This window comes from Copadichromis virginalis, linkage group LG10 (assembly GCF_057382275.1).
Source record: "Copadichromis virginalis isolate Kocher_CV1m ecotype Utaka linkage group LG10, C_Virginalis_male_GT1.1, whole genome shotgun sequence".
NCBI lineage: Eukaryota > Metazoa > Chordata > Actinopteri > Cichliformes > Cichlidae > Copadichromis > Copadichromis virginalis.
In genome coordinates, this window is record NC_140627.1 from 8,519,387 (window position 1) to 8,544,054 (window position 24,668).

The 24,668-nt window shown below is 41.5% G+C and overlaps 1 protein-coding gene across 1 annotated transcript in view; it reads left to right on the forward strand.

Annotated features, from left to right (window-relative positions):
- tspoap1 (TSPO associated protein 1) overlaps positions 1 to 24,668 on the forward strand; it is a 74,778-nt gene that overhangs the window by 40,568 nt on the left and 9,542 nt on the right. The window contains exons 8-25 of the mRNA XM_085469635.1: positions 4,070 to 4,234; positions 9,530 to 9,613; positions 9,755 to 9,844; positions 9,974 to 10,096; positions 10,183 to 10,287; positions 10,524 to 10,574; positions 11,338 to 11,370; positions 13,400 to 13,580; positions 14,049 to 14,153; positions 14,576 to 14,781; positions 16,081 to 16,187; positions 16,277 to 16,386; positions 16,472 to 17,347; positions 18,389 to 18,540; positions 18,642 to 19,115; positions 21,368 to 21,757; positions 22,862 to 23,017; positions 23,351 to 24,160. Of these exons, the coding sequence (XP_085325761.1) occupies positions 4,070 to 4,234; positions 9,530 to 9,613; positions 9,755 to 9,844; positions 9,974 to 10,096; positions 10,183 to 10,287; positions 10,524 to 10,574; positions 11,338 to 11,370; positions 13,400 to 13,580; positions 14,049 to 14,153; positions 14,576 to 14,781; positions 16,081 to 16,187; positions 16,277 to 16,386; positions 16,472 to 17,347; positions 18,389 to 18,540; positions 18,642 to 19,115; positions 21,368 to 21,757; positions 22,862 to 23,017; positions 23,351 to 24,160 (4,218 nt within the window). The remainder of the gene's footprint in view (positions 1 to 4,069; positions 4,235 to 9,529; positions 9,614 to 9,754; positions 9,845 to 9,973; positions 10,097 to 10,182; positions 10,288 to 10,523; positions 10,575 to 11,337; positions 11,371 to 13,399; positions 13,581 to 14,048; positions 14,154 to 14,575; positions 14,782 to 16,080; positions 16,188 to 16,276; positions 16,387 to 16,471; positions 17,348 to 18,388; positions 18,541 to 18,641; positions 19,116 to 21,367; positions 21,758 to 22,861; positions 23,018 to 23,350; positions 24,161 to 24,668) is intronic.

The following is a 24,668-nucleotide window of genomic DNA, read 5'->3' on the forward strand; positions in this document are numbered from 1 at the left end:
GCTGTAGTCTCAGCATAAAACAGACGCTAGGTGCGCCTGCTTCCTTCATCAGGTCATTTATTGGTAAATGACTTACATGACTGTGTTTACACATCCTGTAGGATTTGAGTATTTACTTAACTAATTTAATTTTCGTTCTTGACTTTATTTAGGGACTCTTTTTTTATTTAAACAGTCATTACTTGATTCACCTCAGTTTGAATGTGCAGTTGGATAAGACAGTGTTTCTGATTTCTGCAGGGTCAGACAAACACTACCACTTGACAAGCGCTTGATCAGTTATACATCTATGTTGCATGTAAGCTTGGCCTTGAATGTATTAAAAATGGTAGATGGAATTCAAAATCTTTTTTTGACATTACTGATGAAAAGAGAAAGGATAAGGTTGCATTGTGCTTGATTAATGATACATTCAACCTCTCAGGCTCACTGCATAGCTATTTCCATGTGTTATCCAGAAGGATTCAACTTAAAAGTTTCTAAATAACTAAATTATCAAGCATCCAGTTGAAATCTGTAGATGACAGAGGTTGGAGTATTAGTCTAACTGATGTTCACAGCCTGTGGCTGTTAAAGAGAAGTAATTTAACCACTGTCTTGAAGTAACAAAAAACTCCTGACTTGGATCTGGATATTTTCTAATATCTTCTTTCTACAAATATGGAAGCTCCTTATTCTAAACTGAAGTTCAGTCCGCTTGGATTATTGATCTCATATTTAATTAGACTTTTCACAGAGAGTCGGACCCCTGAAATTGTAGACATTATCAAAGGATGATTTTACTAGAGCATATGACCATTTATGATCTGCTAGTCTGTGTTATATTGAGTTTGTTTTCCCAACTGGCTCAGATAAAAACAGAGAATGTGTAACATCAGCGTTTTATTGCGGATAGCTGATATGACTACTTGCAGCAGAGATAATGTGTGCTCACTAAATGTGGGACATAACTACCCAAAGTTTTTACTTTTCAAATTTAAATTGGGCAGATGCAAACCACTGCATCTTAAAATTGGACTAGTTTGTCACCCAGAAACTCCAAGCCATGTATTTGATATAATTTCTTGCAGATGTGTTAAAAAACCCTCTAGAGAGAAATTTCCTATAGGTAACTCACATCATGCCCTGATTTGATTTACTCTGTCTCTCAATGAAATATCCAGCCATAAATTTAAATAAATAAAAGTGGCTTAAGATAAGTAGCATTTCTTCGCTTAGGTGGTTGGATTGAAAAAACTGACGATTCTTTCCTTCACTTGTTTAAGTAAATACGATGCTCAGAGGGGTTTTTTATTTTTGTTTTTTGTTGCAGGATTTACTTTTGATATTTTTTCAAACTAAATTCAGTGTTTCTCAGTTAAACAAGTGAGAATTCTCATGTATTTAATTGGAATAAAGGGCTAGAACACCTGTTATGTAATACTTACCAGGTATAATTAATACTGTTGCGTGGGTACCGCCTGCCTCTGACAAAGCATTTCATAATCATCATCATCATATGGGAAAAACCCCACAATAACACAGTAAAGAGAGCATTAATGTCTAGGGTTTGTCTCTAATTAAGTTATAGTTTTGCTGCTGTATATAGGCCAAGATGCAAAGACTCCCTGGGCTGAGTTGACCTATCCTCTTAATTGTCTGTATAATAGAGACCGAAACTCAACACCATATCTAAGCAAAATCTCTAAAACAAGAACAGCCTGTTAGGTCATAGTAAGTTTTGTTAGGTTAGTGTGTTGGCATATAAACCTTTGAAATGATTCATAATAGCCTAAGCTGTGCTCTAATGCTCTCTGTCAGTCTGACAGCCGCTTTATTCCCCACAACAGTGCATAAATGTGGCATTATGTAATATTCGCCTCTCTGTGCTCATTCGCCAAAACCATGTCAGAATTATATCACACATCGCATGAACTCTTATTATATTTGCTTTGAACCATCATCTCTTTAGATAAAGGCTTGCTCTTTTAGGGAGCTTGACCTGTATTTTAAAAATAATGTAAACCTCCTGATTTATCACTGTAAACAACATTTTTTTCATGAAAACACCGCAAACACAGTCACTACTTTTGATAAAGTGTGTTGTTTAATAATGAAAGAGTAGAGTTCAGGTATGTAGCATGCAAGCACAAGTGGACTATTATGTTAAAAAAAAGTTGATAGAAGAGTTAGAGTGTACCTCACCCACCATGCTGTATGGCTGCCAGGTTGTAGCAGAAACTCCACACACTTATTAAGCCAACCCACTGAATGGGCGTGTACTCCTGCAAGCTAATTACAAATGACAAGAAGACTGACTAGTTTAATTATGTCAGACCAGTTACAAAGATGGGAATTTTGCCAGGATGATGGGATCATCTAGCCTGTCCTCACTTGAGAGGGTCATGATGGGATGTTAAATGACCACCAAAAGGAACAAGGCGAACAAAAAACAGCAGCGAGCCTATTTAAAGCCCTCTTTCCTGGGCACTTTTTTTGACCGGGGGCCAATGGATTTAGTGCCTCCTGCTGGCCTTTCGTCACCACTACTAACACCATCTGGCCTTGTATCCACCAGATAAACCAGGGGTGGCTTTGCTTAACTTCACAGGCATGCCACTGATTAGATTCTGTCACAATGACTTTTGAACCCCATAGTCTGTATCCACCGTGCAGCCTGAACGGCTTCTTTAAAAAAAAATAAAAGGTGGGGGAAACTAATAGTGTGGTGTCAGAATGCTATTTTCATGCTGCAGATGATGGTGTTGATGCTGTGAAATGAGTATCTTGATGTCTAGTATCCAGTAGAGAGAATCAGCTGCTTTATACAAAAAAGAGCTGTCTCCAGTTTAGAACACTTATTCCGTTACTGGCATGTTGTTTTTAGTGACAGCTTGTGTTTTCTAAAAATAATGTTGACTGCATACAGCTGCCAGAAGACAATACTTCTAGTCATTCAAGGCGAAGGTCCTATCATAATCTTGTCATAGTTCTTAGTGAAACTACAACAGGAACGCTTCTGTTCATGATGGACGAGTCTGGAGATCATTTGGTTTCAGTTTTAGCTCACTTTCTTTGTTATCGTATGCAGCGGTTGTGGGCAAGAGTCACCCTTATCTCATTTGAATAGTTTCTTAACATAATAAGGTCCAAGAGCATCTTCATCTTGTGAATATACTACCACATCATTCTTCTCTAGAGACAGCTGATGCAAACTTTGCACAAATCAAAAGCAAAAACACTTTTTTTCAAACAGAATCTTACACACACACACACACACACACACACACACACACACACACACACACACACACACACACACACACACACACACACACACACACACACATATATATATATATATAAAGAGAGAGAGAGATATATGGTATAGATCTTACTGTTTTTTGTGGCTGTAAATGTTTTTCATACAGCATATGAATTCCTGAAGTAGTCTGCTGATCCCCAGGTGAATCCTATCTTAAACTGGTGCGTCTAATGTCTATAGTAATAGTCTTCCAGTGTAAAAGCAAAGAGATTGTAAAGGAGAGATCCCTTTTGCTGCACGTGGCAGAGCGCCTTTGATCCTGTTATTGGGTCCTGGCCTTGGCTACACTAGCACAGTTCTCTAGGCATAAGTAGGTTTGCTCTAAAATTAGATACTGATTCCCAACTCTTAACCTTTAACCAGTGTTAGCCTGTCCCCCCCACCTGGATATTCATTAGAAGGATCATACAGTGTATGAGGATAAATATGTGACTGTTTCAGAAGTGTAACCTGCTGTGAAACAGTCCAGTCATTGCACGCAGCCTAATTAGATAGGACAGCCTTCCCGCTAGTGTGTTCTAGTCTTGTTGGAAGCCAGAGGGAATCCCCCTGGATTACTCATTGATTGTAGATGGAACACTGGGAAGGAGGCTTGTTAATAATTCCTGTTTCACAGTGGGGGATGCGAGTGTAAAGGTTACTTAACAGTTGACAGTTATACATTTGCTCCCCATTCTGTAGCTGTGTCAGAACTGTATTTTTTCTTCTTCTTTTTCTATTTTTTTACTTTTACATGTAAAGTGAATGATTCCTCCTGTCTCTCAGGTTGTAGGAGAGACCCCGTGTGTGGTATTAGATGAAGCTCCATCCAGGTCTGAGAGAGCTCCCGGAGAAGAGGAGTCGGGGCTGCGAGTGACGCCCATACTGGGCCTTAGCCCGCCCCCCTCCCATAAGGAGGAAAACACAGAGAAGCAGCATCTACAGTTTCTGGTAAGTGAAGAGGACTGTAGTTTTCATTTCCCTTTTCTCAGACCAATCATTACACTGTAAATTAAGGGACACTTTACTCCACCAGCAAGCCTTTTCTGTTGCAAATGTCAGTTTACTGTCTTAATGAAGATGGGAAATCTTAACAAAGCAGTTTGTATTTAATAACCTGCTAAATATTCATCATGTTCAAATGCTATGTGCATAATAGAGCTGCTTGCTGATATTTAAGAGTTAGTAATACAGACTGTTATTAGATGTCACCTGAATGGCTTTCAAGTCATTCCCTGTCTCCAAAGTCATTCTTACACACCTCCCTTTGGCTAAATCTACATATTGAGTGTAATTATAGGGAGGGTTCTATGTTTGTATTTTTATTTGAAACTGAAGCAAGGATATCAGTGCTGTGACTGAGCTGACTTCCACTGAAGGAAAATTTACAGTCAGATTTGTTATGTAATGCTGGGATTATTTTGATCTTGTCCTTTGGAAAAGTAGCACATCACCCTTTCTGATGCTTCAAGTAGGATACAAAGCATAAATAGACCTTATTTCCTTCAGCTCTGCATTTTTTCTCAGAATAAAAAATGCAACATATTGGACAAAAAACATCAGATAAGTTACATGTGATATATCAGGAACAGCTGAAGGCAATTTCATTACCTTTGACACAAACATTTACTTTAATTCAACAATAAACTGATTATATTCTGTTGGTCAGTGGTCAAGATTTGCCTCACAAAACAAATCACATTTGGATGGAAACTGAATTGATGACACAAATCTTTTTTGTCCATTGATTAAATTCTTTTAAATTCATATATGTAAGTAAAGTGCAACTTGGCTGAGTTGAGTTCAGTTCACTCGTTTTCTCCACAGTGTTTTGTTTGACAAATAGCTGGTGAAGCCTTACCCCATACATAACTAGTTTCTTCATAAAGTGACTATTAGTCCAAGGAGGAAGTGGTATCTTGGCAGTGGAATATATCATAACAGCAGAGTAAACACTGAGATTGATCAGAAGGTGATCACCATGCAGGTAATATTTTTAGCTTTACTAGTGACAACAGTCAGATCACTGCTTTAGTCCAGACTGAAATATCTCGACAGATATGGAAAGGAGTGCTTTGGAATTTTCCATTGATATTGATCTTGTCCAGAGAATGAATTCCTTAGTTTGTTTTCATCTAGCTTCATCATTAAGTCATAATCTTAATTTGCTTAATGCTTTGATTTGTCACCAAATATCGCCAAAACAGATGGCAGTACTCTCAGGCTGAGCTGTTCTTTGTGTTTAGTGCAAATGTTAGCATGCTAGCACTAGCACTGTCATTGAGTGCATGTTGGCATGCTAATGTAGCACTGTCATAAGTGCACTACTGTGCATTAAGAAGAACACACAGGCCTGCTTGGATGGTAGCAGATTTTGTTTTAAAGAGAATTTAATCTTTAGCCTGCAGGCCTGTAGATCCTGTTTGACTATGAAGTATTTGCATACAATTAATAACACATTGGCCGTAGGTCCTCCTTAAATGCTGAATTTCCTTCATTATCATCATCATCATCTTCTGTGTCAATTACTGGTGCAGATATCTTTATTTGTTTAGAAGGTAAATACCTGGGCTGTAAGCTCTTTTACTCTCTGGTTTATGTTGTTTTTTTATGATTGGTTTTATTGTACTGACTTTGGTGGTGATGTATTGTATTGCTATTCAAGTGTGTGTGTGTGTGTGTGTGTGTGTGTTATATTTGTGGGGACGAACAGCCCTTATGGAGACCAAAATTCCAGTCCCCTCAAGTCTGAAGGCATTTTTGAGACTCAAAATGTGGTTTTAGTGACAGGGTTACAAGTGGGTTATGGTTATGGTAAGGGTAAGTGGCTAGGGAAAGCATTATGTCAATTAGATGTCCCCACAAGATATGATTACATGACATGTGTGATTGTTTGTTTTGTTTGTGGAGGTCACTTGTGCATGTGTCACGTGTTCACACAAGTGACAAACTTTACTTCACTTTACCTTTTAATATGTCAGTATACCAACATTCCTTAAGTGCTGCATGGATTGTTCTGCCATTCATCAGAGAACATTTTTAAACCTGCTATCTGCTACCTTTTTGAAAATATGTCATTGATAAGCTATTGGTTTAAAGTTGGGTAACATTCCTGTCCCTGTGATGGTTTTCACTCTTTTCTTCTTTGGGAAGCCTCGTGTGATTATCAGCCTGGACTATTCCTCCTCAGCCAGAAGACTGAGGATGACAAAGAGTCATCTTTGTCAGCCAACATTTGGCTATAATGTTTACATTCAGCTCAACTGTTATTGCACACTCATCTCAGAGTGTTAATGGCAGGACTGTGCATTCACTGTGTTTGTCCTGACTCGAACAATTTCATCTTAGTCTCAGCTGAACCAAGGAGGTGCTTCCAGGTTTCACCGGACTTCTTTTCGTGTTGTTTAGCAAAGTTTAAACATTGCAGTTGTGTGCCATAGAGCAAACAAGCCTTTCTTTTCTTGGAGACTGTCTTAGGAGGCTGATGTGACAGAAACTCAGATTTCATTGATAATTCCTCTTCCAAACTGTTCTGTGCCATTCAAGAAGACAAGGCCTTTGAAGATATTTTTTGTTTTTGAAGCCATTCAGACTTAGATGCCATCTGATGGTTGCAGGGCTGCAGTCGGCACCAGTAACAGCCTTAATTTGGGTCGAGGATTGTCCAGTGTCTTGACAGACAGGCAATTGGATCCTCTTGCTCAGTGCTGTTGAAATTTTTTGGGGTCTTCCACTTTACTTTTTTGTTCCATAACCCTCAGGATCATTTAAGAAATTCCAAATGACTGTCTTACTGCATCTCACCTCAGCAGCAATGGCGCGCTGCGAGAGACCCTACTTATACAGTTCAACAACCTGACCACGTTCAAAAAGGGAAAGGCTTTTTGAACGTGTGACTACCTGACGTGACTACCTGACAGAAAATGACAATGAATCCACATTTTTGCACAGATTAGGCATGTGGTCCTAACCCATATGGAAAAGAAATAGTAAAAACTTATATGATTTACTCATGAAAGTGGCCACTTTCTCATCACTTTCATATATTGTTTTAGTAAGTATCCAAAACATACAAGTTTCATTTATATAATTTTTCAAGGGATCTTGTGATGGACCGAGTTGAAAAACAGGAGTCCCAGGAATTATTAGAAAAATATAGTTTCCATTTATTTAACCCCCAAAAATTATATTCACAAGAGTAATAAATGTTGAGCTCATAAAAGAGGTCAAAGAAACAAAACTGAACTCCAGCAACAACTGCAAACTTAACAGACCAAATGACTGCTCAAACATACATAATTGACCTAAACATGAAATGACATACAAGGGTATATATAATGGCTGATCAGACCATTGTGACACATGAGGGGGTAACAAACAAACACAATCATAAATCACAAACAATGCAGTACAATCTAGTTTGTTAATAAACTAAACACTAAAGAAGAAAATCAAAAAACCCCATTAAACCCTAAATATTTAATTAAATACAAATACTTTGTTTTTAAAGTAAAGAAAACACACATTCCCCCCTTCAGCAGGAAGTGGTGGTGTAGTCCAATTATCTTCCTTCATATTTAATGGTTTCAAACCCTGGCTACCATCTTTTGTCCAGCAACTCCCAGGGATGATGGCAGGTAAGAAATAAAAAGACAAAGGTTAGTCAGAAAGCAAAGAAATGAAGTAGTATGAATACATAAGTAAACTAAATGTGCGTGCTTACAAATAGAACCAATGTATCCAAACCAATCAATAAAGTTATTGGCAACTAAAATATATTACTATGTTCAAATGAAGAATGAAAATACAAAAGTTACCGACTTTAGAGTGTGGCCACGGGTTTGGCCATCACAGATCTTTATCTGTTTTCACTCTTGTATGCTTTTCATACAAGTTTCACACAAGACAGATACAAACTTTATAAGATTTATATATATCTTTTCCATATGGGAAACTTTTGATCAGCTGTAAAACAGCCAGTTTCATTCAATAAATTGCATGCTCAAAAAATGTTTTCTCTCACTCCCATTTCTTCTTGTTGCATGTTGAAGCCCTACTTTGAACATTGTTAAGATGCAACCATGCAAAATATGATTTTATTTTGCCATTTTTCAACTGGTCTTAAACTTTTGATTGGGACTGTACAAAAAAAGCAATAAGTATCATATTATGTTATGAGTTGTGTTATCCTAATAAGATAATTAACAGTGAAATAAGATAGATGTTGGGTCCATGTTTTACAAAACTTTATTTTCTTCCCCCTTATTGTCAAATTGATCCTTGAACTTTAGATGAAGTGACCTCTGCACAGGAAAGAATTTTTGTGATCTTTCTAGTTTAACAGAGTGACACAGGCAACTTAATCTGTTTTGATCAGGTAACATTCTCTGAAAGGATGATCTTGCTAATATCATTATTTTTAGAGTGAAAAAGGACCCCGTGCTGAAGAATAAATTCCCCTCCTTGTCACATTGTTGCATCTGTTTTTCAAAATAAAAGTCTTGTTTTCTTCATATTTATAATGTGTGGCATAGCTGTTTTAAATATTCTAATGGAAGTTACAAAGGAACAAAAGTGTGAATCAAAGGATACCTGCGGTAGTCTTCACCATGGAGACAAGACATTTAGTGTGACAATGAAGCTCAGTGAGAAATGTTTTTGTAATGTGACCATGTTGTATTTGAATTCCACACAGTACAATCAGATGTGGTAGTTTAGCTTCCCAGCTGTAATGTGACTGTTAGTCAGGCCTTCAAAAGAACGCAACTCAAACACAATCAAGAAAATCAGAGCACAGGTTGTAGTTTAATTATCTTTATTGTCTTGCTGTGTCATCCCTGGTGAGAGTACAGTGTCTCTTCCAGTCAGCTGCTGGTGGTCTGCAATTAGCCTCTGTCCTGTAGCTCCCACATCACAAACACAGGGGTAATGCTTGATTGAGGTCCTGGAGCCACAGTGAAATAAGCTGATTTCTCCTATGCTGCTCCTGCATGTAAGCTGCATTTAGAATAATTAAAGGATGCTAAGCTTTGTAATGCCTCATTGCTGTCCTGTCAGAGGTCACTATGGAAACTGCAAGGATTGTATCCCATTTTGCAAAATGTACATGATGCAAATGATTCCTATTTATTGTTATGTTTTTGTATGATATATTATGTGCATTTTGAGAGTTTTAGTTTAAAGCCTGACCTGAGTTTCCAAATTAAAGATTAAGTGTAACTATCCTTGTTTTTTCTCTTGTTTCAGGAAAGTGAACTGAGCAAGAAAAGAAAAGAATGTGAAAATCTTGAGCATGAAGTAAAGAAGCGACAGAAGAGATGTCTGGATTTGGTAAGTGAACCTTGTGCTCCATTGTTTCCTTCTGTCATACTCTCTTTAAAGCACAGCTGCGATGGGCATAATGACAGCAGAGGGGTAGACGTGGATTTCCGCATGTTTGTATGAGTGTGGTTTTGTGTTTTTCTGGAACAGGAGAGCCAGCTTGAGGATGAGCGAGGCAAAAATGAGCAACTAAAGGAGGAGGCAGATCTCCTCAGGAGGAAGGCACAGCTGCTCGACCAGGTCGGTGACGCTGCTCGAGATATATAGGTTTTATTTTGTGTATAAAAATCATGTTTTTGGTCATCATCACTGACAGTTGTGATAACCAATCTTAATGCTATGATGGGATAACCTGCTGCTATTTCCCAGACTCGGGCTGAGAATGAGGAGCTGAGGGAAGATCTCTCTGAAGTGACCGCTCAACGCAATTCAGTTCTCGAGGAGAACCAGAGACTCCGTGCCAAACTGGAGAACCTAGAGCAGGTCCTAAAGGTACTATCTGAGTCAGATGCTTGGTGCGCTATTGTCAGTTTTGCTCCTTAGTGTCCCTGCTGATAAACTCTTTTCCTTCTGAACAGCATATGCGAGAGGTCGCCGAGCGAAGGCAGCAGCTGGAATTGGAACATGAGCAAGCACTGGCTATCCTTAAGTTCAAACAGGATGAAATCAAAAGGTTACAGCGGGTAAGAAATACAGCCTTGAGTTTTGGGGGTTTTTTTTGGTTTCGATCTTGCTAAAGTCATGCTCTCATAGCCTGTGGGTTACTTTCAGTGTAGTTAAGAAAAATGGGGCACTTTGTCCAGCAGGGGGCAACCTTTGGGCACCAATAAAGAATTTTATCAGTGCTGCTTGCTATGCTGTGAAAGTGAATTTTATGATGAAAGTTTACCGTGAATTGAATGTTTTTTTTAATCATCAGGCTCAGTTATTCGCCAAGAGGGAGCATGAAGGAGTGGTTCAGATGCTGGAGGTGAGTGTATGTGACACTATTATGTCTGCACGGGGAAGCACAAAAGCAAGTAAAACAACTCTGTGCCAGACCACGCTTTTGTACTGCCAGACTGCATAGCCCTGAGGTGCTTTCAAGCATTTAGGAGGACTTAGGATCAAATCCAAAGCTGGCAGTGTCCCACAAAAGAGTGAAGCATTAAAGAGTAACAAGAAAAAATGTCTCTATGTGACATACACTAATGTATTCCTTTCAGCTTAAATTCACTGAATAAAGTGTTTCTGTCTTTTAAAACAGAGCAAAATTCTCACCAGGTTTTTAGTAGGTTTAAAGACATTTCATTCTTTTTTTAGTAGGTCAAAAGACGATTCATTCTTCTAAAGAAGCCTGGAATTATAATTTACTGGGATCTTTATTCTTATCTAAACACCTGGCTGAGAAGCTGTGGCAGAAAGTACTTATATTTTTGTAGCTCTAGTAGGCCTGAAAACCGTTTGAACAGATGGCTCTTCTGCTGCTTTGTGACGTTTGTGCTTGCTCTCTGTGTCAGCGTAAGAATTCAAAATGAATCCAGATAGCAGATGACAGTTGAAATCCCCCTGCCTCTGATTGGCTGCTGATGCTGAACATTAAAAAAAAAGAAACTAAAAAAGGAGGGAAAAAATCAAAAATGTCATCATCCACAGTTGATGACTTTACATTCCTGTTGTCTGTGTTCCTTATTTCTCACGGTTCATTTTGCTGCGAGAGTTTGTTACTTAAAGCAGTGTGTATTTTATTTTAGGAGTTGACTCAGCTCGTGTTGCGGAGAGAGCTGGTAGAGTATAGTTGCTCTGTTTTCAAAATGCCTAGTTTCCTTCCTCTTGGCTGTGTTTCTCTCACTTTCTGTCTGTATTTAAACCAAAGCATCACAGGAGAAAGTCTCTTTCCCTCCCAAGAGCCCATGTTTTACTTGCCAACAAAACACCCAGCCTTACTCACTCTGTTAAAAAACAGTTTTTGCTAGATTATGAGAGGTAGGTGGGTGTGTGTGTGTGTGTGTGTGTGTGTGTGTGTGTGTGTGTGTGTGTGTGTGTGTGTGTGTGTGTGTGTGTGTGTGTGTGTGTGTGTGTGTGTGGGCTGCTATGGGCTGAGAGACATTCTAGTGATTCTGGCTTGTGAGCAGATTTCCTTGCTGACCTGGACTCTGACTGCTGTGTTTCTACTCTATTAATATTTAATTTAGTCTTTTCCAGTTTCAGTGCTTCACACACATGCATTTGCATCTTTTCTTTGTGCTTTGTGCCTTTTTTGCTAAGCAGAGTACACTGGACTGCATGCAGGTATTTCTTGAACCTCGTGTTCAAGAGCTTTTTATCTTCTCCTCAACAGGACCTCCACCCAGCCCTGGTCCTTAGAACCACCAAAACCCCAGTTGCTTTTATTTAGTTCCTTGAAATTGATGGAACTCTATTCAACATTAATTAGTGTAAAACAGCCCCTCAGAAATGCTTCACTTGTGAACAGTTGCTCATCTGAGGCTGTTGCGTTTCTCTTTTATTTATTTATTTTTTTTATGGTTACCGATTTGCATTTAAATCAGGTCATTCATATGGGGTGTAGGGTTAGGGGTTAGTGTATGTGTATAACACATTTATCACTCCCAGCTGCACTGACAGCACTTACTACAATTATCGGGTTGTTTAATCTTATTCCATGTACGCAAATAGTCTCATTGCCATTTAGATTAGATTAGATAAAACTTTATTAATCCCTCGGGTGGGTTCCTCCGGGAAATTTGGTAAATTTCTGATAGTATTCATCTGAGGTTTTACAAATGATTTGCGTCAGTGTTTTAATACTCATTACCCCCCAGCTCAGTGCAGCTAGATAAGAATCGACTACAGGCTTTGCGTAGGTGAGCACTAACAGGAAATGTTGTTCAGACACTTTCGTGTGAAGGCTTTTGTCAGATCAGCCTGCCAGGAAACTCCCACCGCAACCGGAAGTGAAATCAGCTACATTTAGAAACCCAGTAAGACAGAAGCAAGTAGTGTTCTGCCAAATTACCCCGCTGTCATAAAAGTGATTGCAAGCCGAGTGTTAAATGGAAGCAACATGTAACACCTCATAAATACTTTACTCCAGTTTCCCCTCCCCCTTTGCCTGCCTCCCTTTTTCCTTTCCATTTACCCAGCCAGTCTTTGTCATTTGTCTTTGCAGATTCTAACAAATGATGTAGGGACTTGTAACATTGTCTGTCTTGCAGAAACCCATATTTGCGTTGTGGATTACGTTATTTCATGCATTCATTTGTGTTTGCCACATTTTGTTGTCCTATTTGTCCATCTTTCAAAACAGTCATAAACATAAGAAATCAGATGTATCAAAAGTAAATGGCCTGCATTTGTATAGCGCTTTAATTAGTCCCTAAGGACCCCAAAGCGCTTCACACTACATTCAGTCATTCACCCATTCACACACACATTCACACACTGGTGGCCCTAATCATAAAAAGCTTTTCCATAGTTTCTAAGGAAATTGATTTAATTGCATTGAAGGTTTCTGCAGGACACTGACGGTGATAGATTGCTGATTAAAAGGAAAAATCCACCTTACCGCTCACATCCCAACATTCACACACTGTACTGCTAACTTAGGCAAAGCTCATTCGCTTGTAGACATCAGGTTAAAGTGTGTCCAGAAGAAACCTAAAGTATGGTAACACATCACACAGTTCCACCTGAAATGACCTGGTTAACAAATTGAGGACATCACATCTAATAGTGTTGAAAGGTGGATTTTCTCTCACACAAGTCACACTGGCACTGTTTGTGTGCATTATATTGGTTCTGCCTTCTGTGTAGTCGAAGGTACGAGAGCTGGAGGAGAAATGTCGAAGCCAGAGCGAACAGTTTGGCCTGCTGTCCCAAGAGTTGGAGAAGTTTCGAATGCAGGCCTCAAAGGTGGACCTGGCCAGCTCTAGCCTCCTCAACAACCCCACCCTGTCGGTTCTGACCAACGGGGTGGGCCTGACTACAGAGCGAGGTAAGTGGTTGCTTCACTTCACTTGCTTAATGACCAAAAGGAAAATCAAACAATCTGACTTACTATGTCTTGTTTCAAGATAATTTGCCAAATCATTGTTTAACAATAATTTTGCTTTCATGTTATAGAATCGTAGTTGGTGTAGTGGACACAGATGATGGCTTGGTAAAGAGCACTGAGCCACTTATAGAAAAGAGTTCTTTAAAATTATCCATATATATAATGATCAGGAATGCATCTCTCCAGATTTTAATTTCGAGATATTTTATCATTGTCTTCTGAACAATAAGGACACAATACACAATACCCAGTCCTTCTTCTTAATGTGACATTCTCTCTTTTTCCACCTTTGTGTGTTATAATGTAACCTCAATCCCAGCAGCAACAAATACATAGTGCAAATCTAGACCAACTCTTTCCTACTGTGTATATCCAACCCTTTTCTCTTACAATGTTCATGTGTTTTAGACTGCACTGGTGGCTCATGGGATATGGTGACTCTAGGTGAAATAGCCTTTTGGAGTCTCGAGGGAGGTGACACTGTCTCCTGCCCCGAGGGCAATGACCCACTTGGTATGCCCGCCGTCTCTGTTACTCATAATATGTGTTGGACAGTGTTACAAAAGCACCGCATGCGTTGACCTGTCATCTTACCTGCACGGTCACCGTTAACAGTCCAGCACCGTAACAGAGCTGATCTGTTACTCTCACCATAGCATGAGACAGTCAGTGTGTGGAGCATGGAGCACGTTAAGTCTCTTAACAGTCCTCGTGTGAAACATGTTGTCTTTATAGTGTGACCACTGACAGATGGAGATAGGACTTTTTTTCCTTCCTCTTTTTAATCAGCCATGTTCAGGCCTTGAGCCCCCTGCATGTCAACCAGTGACTTCACATGCCTAGCTGCTCGTGGATTCAACCAGGTTATGCAGTAAGAGGGCTGATGTATGTTCACTAGATGGTGGATTATCCTCTGCCTCTCTCTCTCTTGCTAGATGTGGCCACTGCACTACGCATGGGGGCTACCCCTCATGCTGCAGGGCTATCCAGGGTGGAGCGATCGCCTGTCACCAAGCATCGAGAGCTGCCCACCATCAGCGTCAGCAAGTCAGGCTCTTCCTCTAGCAAGTCAGAGACCACGCACCTCACGCCCAAGTCTGACACCCATCTCAGTCCGCACAAATCAAGCCCAACTCACGAGGTACCAGCAGTGAAGACGATGTGTAGTACATCACTTTTTTCTCAAATCAGAAAAAATGCTTTCATGCATTTTGTGTTTTTTTGTTTATTTTATACATGGTTCATATATTAATGGTAATATGATATAAATATGTGAAATTTCAACACAGTCTTACATGAAATATAATTTATAGTTATACAGTAAAGTTGTTTTAAAGCTGACACCATTAGCTAATGTGGCTGCTACATTTGAAAACCACCATCTGTATCTAGTAAGTTAGCCTAACGGTTGATAGGTTAGTTTTGAAGCACTTCATCTCTTCATCCTGATATTCTCCTTCTTTGTTTCGGCACACATGAAAGCAGATCGAGATTACTACACTGTTTGCATGGATTTAATGGATTAAAAAGCTCTCCTTAAACTTGTTGTCATCTCACGTTAGTGCACACTGTAACAGAAGAGTCCAGTGGAGTATTTTGGTTTTGCTCCAAAATATTTAGCATGTTTGTCCTGCCGGTGTGTGGTCCTGCATGCTATGCAGCCTGGTGGTCTTTTTATCCAGTCACTCGACTGCATACAATCAATAGAGCTCATATTTAGTGAGATAATCCACTCAGCTCTGTGGATTATAAAGGGTATACAGTAGTTGTTTGTGATTATCCTTAAAAAGTGCTGTTATTTCTTGCAGGTAGCCATTTATACCAGGTATTAACTAGCTCTGTAGTAGTTCTGTTCCTGTTTGTATTCAATAAAAAGGGCAAAAAGTCACTCGCAAACAAAGTGATTTTCTTTGCAGTCATTTCCAAACAGGCATGGCTTTATCTTGTGGCCTTTTAAGATAATATGTGTAAAGCATATCATACTCGTGAAATGTGCTCTCATTTTGGCAAGAAAATAAAGGACATCTTGATACAGAAGAAAGAATTCATGCTGGCTAAAATAGGTTAAGAATTTCCACTAAAGAAATTCACTTGTTTAGGTCAGCCGCAACAATAAATGGAGTAAATTAAGGAGTAGAAACAGCTTCTAAAACACCTCTCTGTAATAAACTTTGAAAGATATCTGACCTATAGGGAAAGACTTGTTCCAGGACCATTGTGTTAGCTTGCAGAAGATTTTGATTTGTGTACGTAGCAAATTGTGGCACTTACAGCACAGTGCTTGGTCATCCTAGTTACCTCACTTTTATTGCAACTGCAGTCCTATAGATTTACTTTATTACTAAAGACTAAAAACCATTTAACTTTGCTCTTACTTTACTTTTAGCCTGTTCTTTTTAGATATGTCAGGTGACTGTCTCTCTGTTCATGCTGTTCTCAGGTGGACACAGCCAGTGAAGTAGAGGAGTTGGACATTGACATAGCCCCAGCACCTTGCCCAGCCAGCAGAGGAGCAGCAAAGCTTCAGGTGTTTATTGCAAGATACAGGTAAGTAATTAACTAACACAGGGGTTGTTCTGGTGAACATGAAAGTATGTGATGGAAACGATTTCATGGAAAATTTTTATCTCCCCCAGCTATAATCCTTATGATGGTCCCAATGACAATCCTGAGGTGGAGCTACCACTCACTGCTGGAGAATACATCTATGTATATGGAGACATGGATGATGATGGCTTCTATGAAGGTATGGGATCTTGTCATTTTTTTGTAAATCTACAAATCTTTACTTTCCGGTCTGTAGGACAGTGTTTTATGGTGGCTCCTTTCAGGCGAACTGATGGACGGACGGAGAGGGCTGGTCCCCTCTAACTTTGTGGAACGTGTTTCAGACGACGATGTCATGAGCACTCATCACCCAGAGATGGTGGACATGTCCCATAACTCGCTGATAGACAGCAGCCTGCACAGTGCCATCCACCAGCATCGTCTCCACGTGGGTGTCAGCACCTCAGAGAGGACAGAGGCCTCTGCTGCCTCTGGCCCTGCCTCAGCCCCCTCAGATTCAGCATCAGCCTTGGCTGTCCCAGCCCCCCTCACCAACGGCCTAGACTTGGACTTGGAAGAGGTGGGAGTGGACATTGTGCCTTACCCACGTAAGCTCACCCTCATCAAGCAGCTTGCCAAGAGTATCATCATCGGCTGGGACCCTCCGTTGGTGCCGGCTGGGTGGGGCAATGTGTGGAGCTATAATGTGTATGTGGACCAGGAGCTGCGGCTCAATGTGCCCTTCGGTGCCCAGACCAAAGCAGTGCTGGAGCGGCTAGACATAAACCTCAAGGCCTATCGTGTGTCGGTCCAAAGCCTGACAGAGAAGGGTCTCTCGGACCAGCTCCGCTGCAGCATGCTGGTCGGTCGGGACGTTTCCGTGGCGCCCACGCAACTGCGCGTGGAGAGGATCACTGCTACCAATGCCAACCTGACCTGGCTGCCCAGCAACAGTAACTATGTGCACATTGTGTCCTTGAATGACGAGGAGTGTGAGCTGGTGAAGGCTGGCTGCTACTCGCTGTGCCTCAATAACCTATTGCCCAGCCTGCAGTACACCGTCAAAGTGGAGGCACGGCCACACCGCACACCATGGGAGTTACCCGTGGAGCGACGTGAACACAGAAGTGCAACGATCACCTTCACCACACTGATGGCAGGTCAGGACTTACTCTTTTATCTTTCTGACGGCTTGTCACGATTTCCGGTATCACACGTGGTAAAAGCATTTAAGATGGACGTGTGTAAATGGAACACATGTAAGGTTCATTCAGACTCAAAGATGGGGGTTTTTGCAGATTAATTCTATACCTCTATAAACTCAGACAAATCATCGCATATATCCAGTAAGATGATTATTTAATCTGAACTTGTATAATGAACTCAAGACCTTTCAAATCATTTTATTTGTCTGTGTTTTCCTGAATCTTTGCAACATCTTACCAGAGCTTTGGCTAGATAATTTATCAAGCCAGCTTCCTTAAGACTTTTAAGTCTAATCATATGTACATGTCACTTTGCTCTTGGCAACGTGTCCCCATCAAATTGGTGAGAGAGTTACATCATTAATGATTGTAGGGAACACCTCCCATGACTGTACTGCTGGTACAGGCAACCCAAATGAAGATGAAAATCAAGACTGTAAGCAAAATAAAGACAGTGTGAAAATGCAGCGTGAAGCAATGCATCATTTTTATATCAGTATTTCTACTGATTTCTACATTATGTTAACAGTGAAGGGAAGAGAGGTTTCAAAGATCCTGTGGATTTATTTACTCTTGTAAATAAGTAAGCTTACAATAGTATGTTAGTATAGTCACTGTTCATGCTTTGTGTTTTTAATTATGGACTCATATGAAGTTGGTACTGTTTTGCCAGGCAATAGTATTTAAGATTTCAGAAATGAACTACGCTATATAATGTATAATCATCAGTGTGATATATATTTGAGTTGCATCTCTCCAAATGATCCTTCAAATTTGCTTAAGTTCCATGCCCTCAGTCTGGGATTTCAGGTATATGGTTTTCTAGTGGCCATTAGAGTAATAGATGGCAACTTTCTTGGTAGAAACATGTCCCCATAGTAAACATTATTCCTCCTCCAAAGCTTTGTATTTTCAGTATGAGTCATTTACTCAGTCCTATGTTCAGTTTTTGACATGCTTCTCTTTATTTTGCTGTGATGTTTTAAATCTCTGCAGGCCCCCCCGATGCTCCTCTGGATGTTCAGCTGGAGCATGGTCCATCTCCTGGAATTGCTCTCATCAGCTGGCTACCAGTCACTATAGATGCTGCAGGGACCTCCAACGGAGTCCGTGTAACTGGATACACTATATATGCTGACGCAAAGAAGGCAAGAACTTCATGTCTGTTTTAAACTTAAAATTGTAATCTTGATTTTAAGACAGTATTCAGATATTTAACCAAAGTCTGATTATCGTTCTTCTATCCAAGGTGCTTGAGGTGTCTTCCCCAACAGCTGGTAGTGCCCTCCTGGGTCCCTCTCAGATCCACTCCCTGCTGGCAGCTCAGGAGCTCACTGTCCGCACCACATCCGCCCATGGGGAGTCCTGTGACTCTCTGCCGGTTAATGTGCCCTCAAAGCTGGCTGCCATCATGGCAGGCCCGGCTGTCACTGCCCCACTTCTGCCACCTCTGCCCTGTACTCCAGTAGGTCCCAGTAACCTGCCCCCTTCACCATCCTATGGAAACTCTGCTGCCAAAGTGTCCACGCTGCACAGCTCTTTGCCATCAGAGATACATATCACTGGCCTCACAGTGGAGGCTGCTGCCAACTCACCTTCTGCCCTCCGTTCAGAAGAACTCTCGTCTTCCTCATACGTGAAGGCCTGGGCCAACCCTTCATCTGCTGCTGCCTTGGCTGTTGGCGAGGTCACATTATCTGTAGCCTCCACCATTACCCCAGTGGTGAGCCATACTCTTCCATCCTCCTATATATGAGAGCCCCTTGAAGGTGATAGTAATAGATACGCAGTTTTTCAATTTCCTGTAAACAGTCTGTCATTGTTGTTTTAACCTCCTAAGACCCAAACTCTTTCATGGCATGCATTTTTAATTTCTCTTTGCTATTTGGCCTGATTGGGACCTGGTGAATGTAAAAACAAAGAATTACGTGAATTTTTTTAAATCAGATTTTTGTTTCTGAGAAAAATGAGATCCACATATGAGGACATTTGCTTTAATTTTCGATAGAACAGTGGCAGTATAATGTCCTCGTTAGTGGATATCAGGCCCTCATAGAGCAAAATTTAGTATTTTGGTCTAGACAACCCAAAATGTGATGTCCACATGGACAGGTCCTAGGAGATAAAGCAGATTTTTCACAGCACTTTTTGTATATCTTTTTAAAAAATTATCCTACTTAGCTGTGCATTTCTTTGAATCTGAGTATGCTATTTTTAACTATACTATATATAACTGTACAGTATTCTTTTTTTCTTATCTTCCAAATTTGGCCTTCACACTGCACATTTCTTGTTTTTTATTTTAACTTTTGTGTGAATCCTCATGCTCCATCTGCCTCTGGACTGTGCTGCTGGAACACATGAATTTCCCCACTTTTATATGGAGCCAAAATAAAGACTAAAAATGAATTACATGCATCATTAATTCAACTGAAGCCATGTGTAATATGAGCATCAATCATTGCAGCAGTGTTTATATCATACAAAATAAGGAAAAGCACAATAGGTGCCTGAAGGGAACTGTAGCACTTTACCTTCACTACATGAGTTCACAATTTGTTTGTAACCACTAATAGATATCTCTGGCTCTTGACAAAGGCGGTCGCACTTTCTCCCTCTCCCTTCCCTTATCTTTCCTGCTTGGCTTTCTCATGTCTCTGTCTAGTCTTGTCTGCTTCTCTCCCTCTACCCTGGAAGAGTCTCAGAGTCTGTTTTCTAAAACCTAAAAAAGGAATTATGGATTTGATCAACTGGTCCCTGAATGCAAATGACACACTCTTCTCGACGAGAAGCCTGGGTTCGGGAGAGCCCATTGAAGACATCTGTCTTTTTGGAATCATGATAACAGGGTTCTTGCTGATCGGCGCTGGCTTGGCCCTGGCTTGGCCCTGGCTTGGCCCTGGCTTGACCCTGGCTTGGCCCTGGCTTATCAAAGAATAAAGAAAGCGGAAACAGCTGTTCAAATCCCCACAAGGCTGCCCGCTATGTTGATTGGAACGATGGAGCGAGCCGTGGCTTCTCAGAATGGGCTCATTAGACGCAGCACGAATGACATCTTGGAGAAGCTTGCGGCTGCTGTGAGTGCTGAGACTCTGACAACATCTTGGAGAGGCTCACAGCTGTCGTGAACACTCATGCTCTATGACCAAACTGGATAACATCTCGGTGTAGCTGGATAACATCGTGGAGAGGCTCACGGCTCTCCAACGGGAATGGTGAGGAACCAGTGATGGACATTAGATCGACTGTAAAATTGACATGCAGTGGTTCGCACTAAAGCAAGAACACCACCATTATTTCATGCGGCTACCATATCGGCGCCAGCTGCGGTCTCAAGGCTGGAGCTGAACATAACAAACAATTTCTCCCCTGATAACAAACTGTGTTTAGACTCTTTGTTCCAAACGCCCTTGTACGCTTATCTCCAAGGCCGAGTCGGACGGCAGGTCTGGGCCCAGCGCTGGATGAATAGCTGCAGGGCAGGATGGCTGTGTCTGGATCGGCTTACTTCTCACCCCTTACCCACCCCTGTTGCTTGTCACATGCTTCATGATGTTGTGATGTGGACATTTATGTGCTCTTTGTGCAGAGGAGTTTTTTGGTTTTCTGTTCTCATGCTGTCCCCCCATAGGAGCCCAGCATGAGTAGAGGTCTCTTTTTCCCCCTCCTCGTCTTGCCCATTGTATTGTACATTTCAGTGTTTTTCCATAATACTACCGGTCTCCGACCTGTCTCCCCATGTGATGTCTGTGTTGTGTATGTAAGGTCGGGGGGGGGGGGGACCCATTTCGCTGCAGGGCAACTTGCATGTGACAAATAAAGGCTTTCTTGACTTGACTTGACTAGATAATCCAGCATATTGTTAATGGCTGCAGTTTGCCAAAGTGTAAATAATACGCTAGATTGAGGCGTCCTGTCCTTTTTGACAGACAGAATAATAAACACCTTTGTCTGACTATTTTTTTCCATTTCCAGGTTAATGTGACCTCCCCGGCCAACTCAGCACCTCAGCCATCTCCAGTAGCGTCACCGACACCTGCTCAGGCTCCATCAGTGGCAGCAGCAGCACCTGTGTTGGAGCAGCACAGAGACACCGACAGCCCTGGAACTATACGTCCATTCCCATCTATCACAGAGTTCATCGAGGACCCCAGTGCCAAGCTTGGGACCCCTGAACGCATCCCTACACCACCCAAAGCCCCAATTACAGATCTCCTTAACCCTCAGGACACTAACCTCATCCGTCCCCCCAGCACTTCTCCTCTGGAGTCAGAGGTAGAGGAGGAGCATGAAAATACCCGCTTGGTGTCCATCGAGGAGTTCCTGACACAGGACCAAGACCCAGTGTACTGCAGGAGGCAACAGGTCAGCCTTGTTTTAACTGGGTTATTGCTGTTTACTACAAAATTAAATGTAACATGTACTCTAAGTGTCTGTTTATTGAATCTGATTATAGTTTAGGTATTCAGAGGTGCACCTAACTTCAGTGTAGATTATATGTCATACTTGGTGAAATCAGATTTGAAGGAATAAGGCATTTAAAGGATATTGCTCTGCCATTGCAACATTACCCACAAAGACACTCAGCAGTCAACATCTTAGCCTGAGATTCTGTTGTATTACTCAAGAAGTCGTAGGCTACAGATATTTTTTATACTCCAAACTTGTGGAGACTGAAGAAGTCACTTGGATGAGTGGCGAAACGTTTCTTCCATTGAAAACACTTTGTGCAAATGAACAGAATCAACTTTTTGAGATTTCCTTATCTGGATGATTGAGCATGCATCAAGACTCACAACTTGTACTTTCCATAACCAACCAATAGAAAGTGTTTCATATATGCAGACTTTAAAATAAACAGGACGTGTACCTGGAGGTGACGGAGTTAAAGGTGCTAAGATGTATTTGTGAGTGGCCAGAATATACAAGATTGGATATATGTCTATCAGACGGAGGTGGGATTGTTGTGGAGACAAGGCTGAGGTAGCTTGGACATGTGCAGAGGAGGGATAGTGGACATATTGGACAAAAGATGTTAAAGATGGAGCTGCCAGGTAGGAGAAAATGAGGAAGACCAAGATGATGTTCATGGATGTGGCTAAAGAGGACACGAAGAGGGTGGCTGGTGTGACAGAAGAGGATAGTAGGTGTAGGGTGAGATGGAGGCAGGTGATCTGTTGTGGTGAGCCCTAAAGGGAGTTGCAGAAAGTAGAAGAACAACATCAACTCTCAACATGTCAAGTTTTTTGTTTTACGCACTTATTAAGAAGCCCTAAATAATTAAAAGTTAATAAATTGGCTGCAAATTTAAGACCATATTGAACATATTGATTGATGCGTTGATGCATGGAGCCAAGGCCATATAAACACCTTCCATGCTCTAGTCTTGTATATGCAATCGTTTGCGCCCTTTCAAGCTGTGATGCATAGATATTATTTCATTCTGTGCATGATGTAATGTTTCCTCAGAGTTATGTCAGAGGGATTGTTGAACCTCCCAGTGACTACCATGCAGACAACAGCCACTCAGATCTGTCAGACATCCTGGAAGAAGAGGAAGAGGACTTTTACTCTGACCACCTCGGTGAAGTACAGGCAAGGGGATGCACAATTGGAGCTAACAGGGTAAAGAAATTATTTCGTACTATGACCGCAGCTATACACATGCTTGTTTGCAGAGATACTTTCCAAGTTCTGCTTTTTAAATGAAACATGCTTCTTTTAATTTTTCTTCCAGAGTTTAGTTCTCATTTTGAGGCCTTGTTTCTTCTGTTGGAATCATGATTGTGTCTGATTGTGATTCTTGGTTTTTTCCTTCCTCTTTCATTTCTCTTCCTTCTTCATGGTGGCGTTCTCATCCGTTTTGTCTGCACTTGCTTTATTTTCACTGAACATTATAATGTTCCATCCTACCTTCACCGAACCAATCTTGTATGAATAAAACTGTGGCCCTTGCAGTTGTGTAAGTTGGAGGCTCCAGACAGTGATGAGGAAGTTCTTGAAAAGATCCTTAAGTTGCCTCCTTATGTCTACCCCAACAAGCAGCTGTTCAGCATCCCCGAGATGACAGAGGAGGAGGACAGCAGTCAAGAAGAGCATTTAAGTCGCCGCAGCCAGCATCAGCCACAGCTCACCCACCTCCACTCCAGAAACCCAGAACACCTCCATCCTGGCCCTCCACATCACCGTAACCCACACCCACAAATCCCCCCTCACCATCACCACCTCAACCAGGAACCCAGATCCCTAATTAAAGAGCCTTTACCCAAACACGGGGCCTTGCAGGTCAAGCCTAAGACACAGCACAGAGTACACTATGCAGAAACGGTGGACACCGTCAGTTATCCGGAAGCAGAAGACACAAGTTTATATGAGGGTCCTGCCAACAGACGGGTCTCTGCCCACTGTCCTCCTCGGCCAACCCACACTAGCAAAGACAAAACACTGCTTCGAGGGCTAGGTGACCGCCTTAGGAGGGAGGCCATGCTCAGGAGTCAGATGGCCGTTGCCGCTGCGGCCAACCCCGGTGATGGCCCTACCCCACCAAGACCCTACCCAGTCAGCAAAACAGTACGAACTATGAAGTCACCCATTAGTCCTGGGGTGGAGATTGATGTTGAGTACGGTACAGATGACAATGAGGAGCCTGTGGAATATACTCCTAGGGAGGTGGTGGTGCAGCAGATGAGCTCTGAATGGTGGGTAGAGGGGGCCCAAATGGAGCACAGCAGACCTCCTCAGCGCCGAGGGCCGAAGGCTGATCCGCTGGTAAATGTTGGTCCGCTGGTGTGCCGTCCCAGACCCATCCTCTCCTCTGTAGTTGTGCTAATCAACCCTTGAGCTCTTTAGAGGAAAACTCATAACCCTCCCACTCAATAGACTTTGCCAATACATGGCTACACACAATACATTGCTACCGAGTGGATTCAGCTAATGTTCCCCCTCTGCGTGACTGCACTCATTCCTGCTGCTTTCCTATTCTCCTGCACATTGAAACCCCATCTCTGTGTTTTAAACTAGTCCAGACTGCCTTGTCTTGCATTCGTTTACAGTCAGTGTGCTTTGGTGCGTGGGTGTGCGTCTGCTAATACTGCTGCAGTGCAAGAAAATAATATGCTTATGTTGCGTGCATGTAGAATACCCTGGAGTGTGTTATATATTAGATGTGACTCTGATCTCTGCTCCAATAAGAAACAGTTTAATAATTTTCCTCTCCTCCCATGTAGTGCTTAAACATCATACCTCATATTTCTTTTCTCTTTTTTGATTCTTGAGC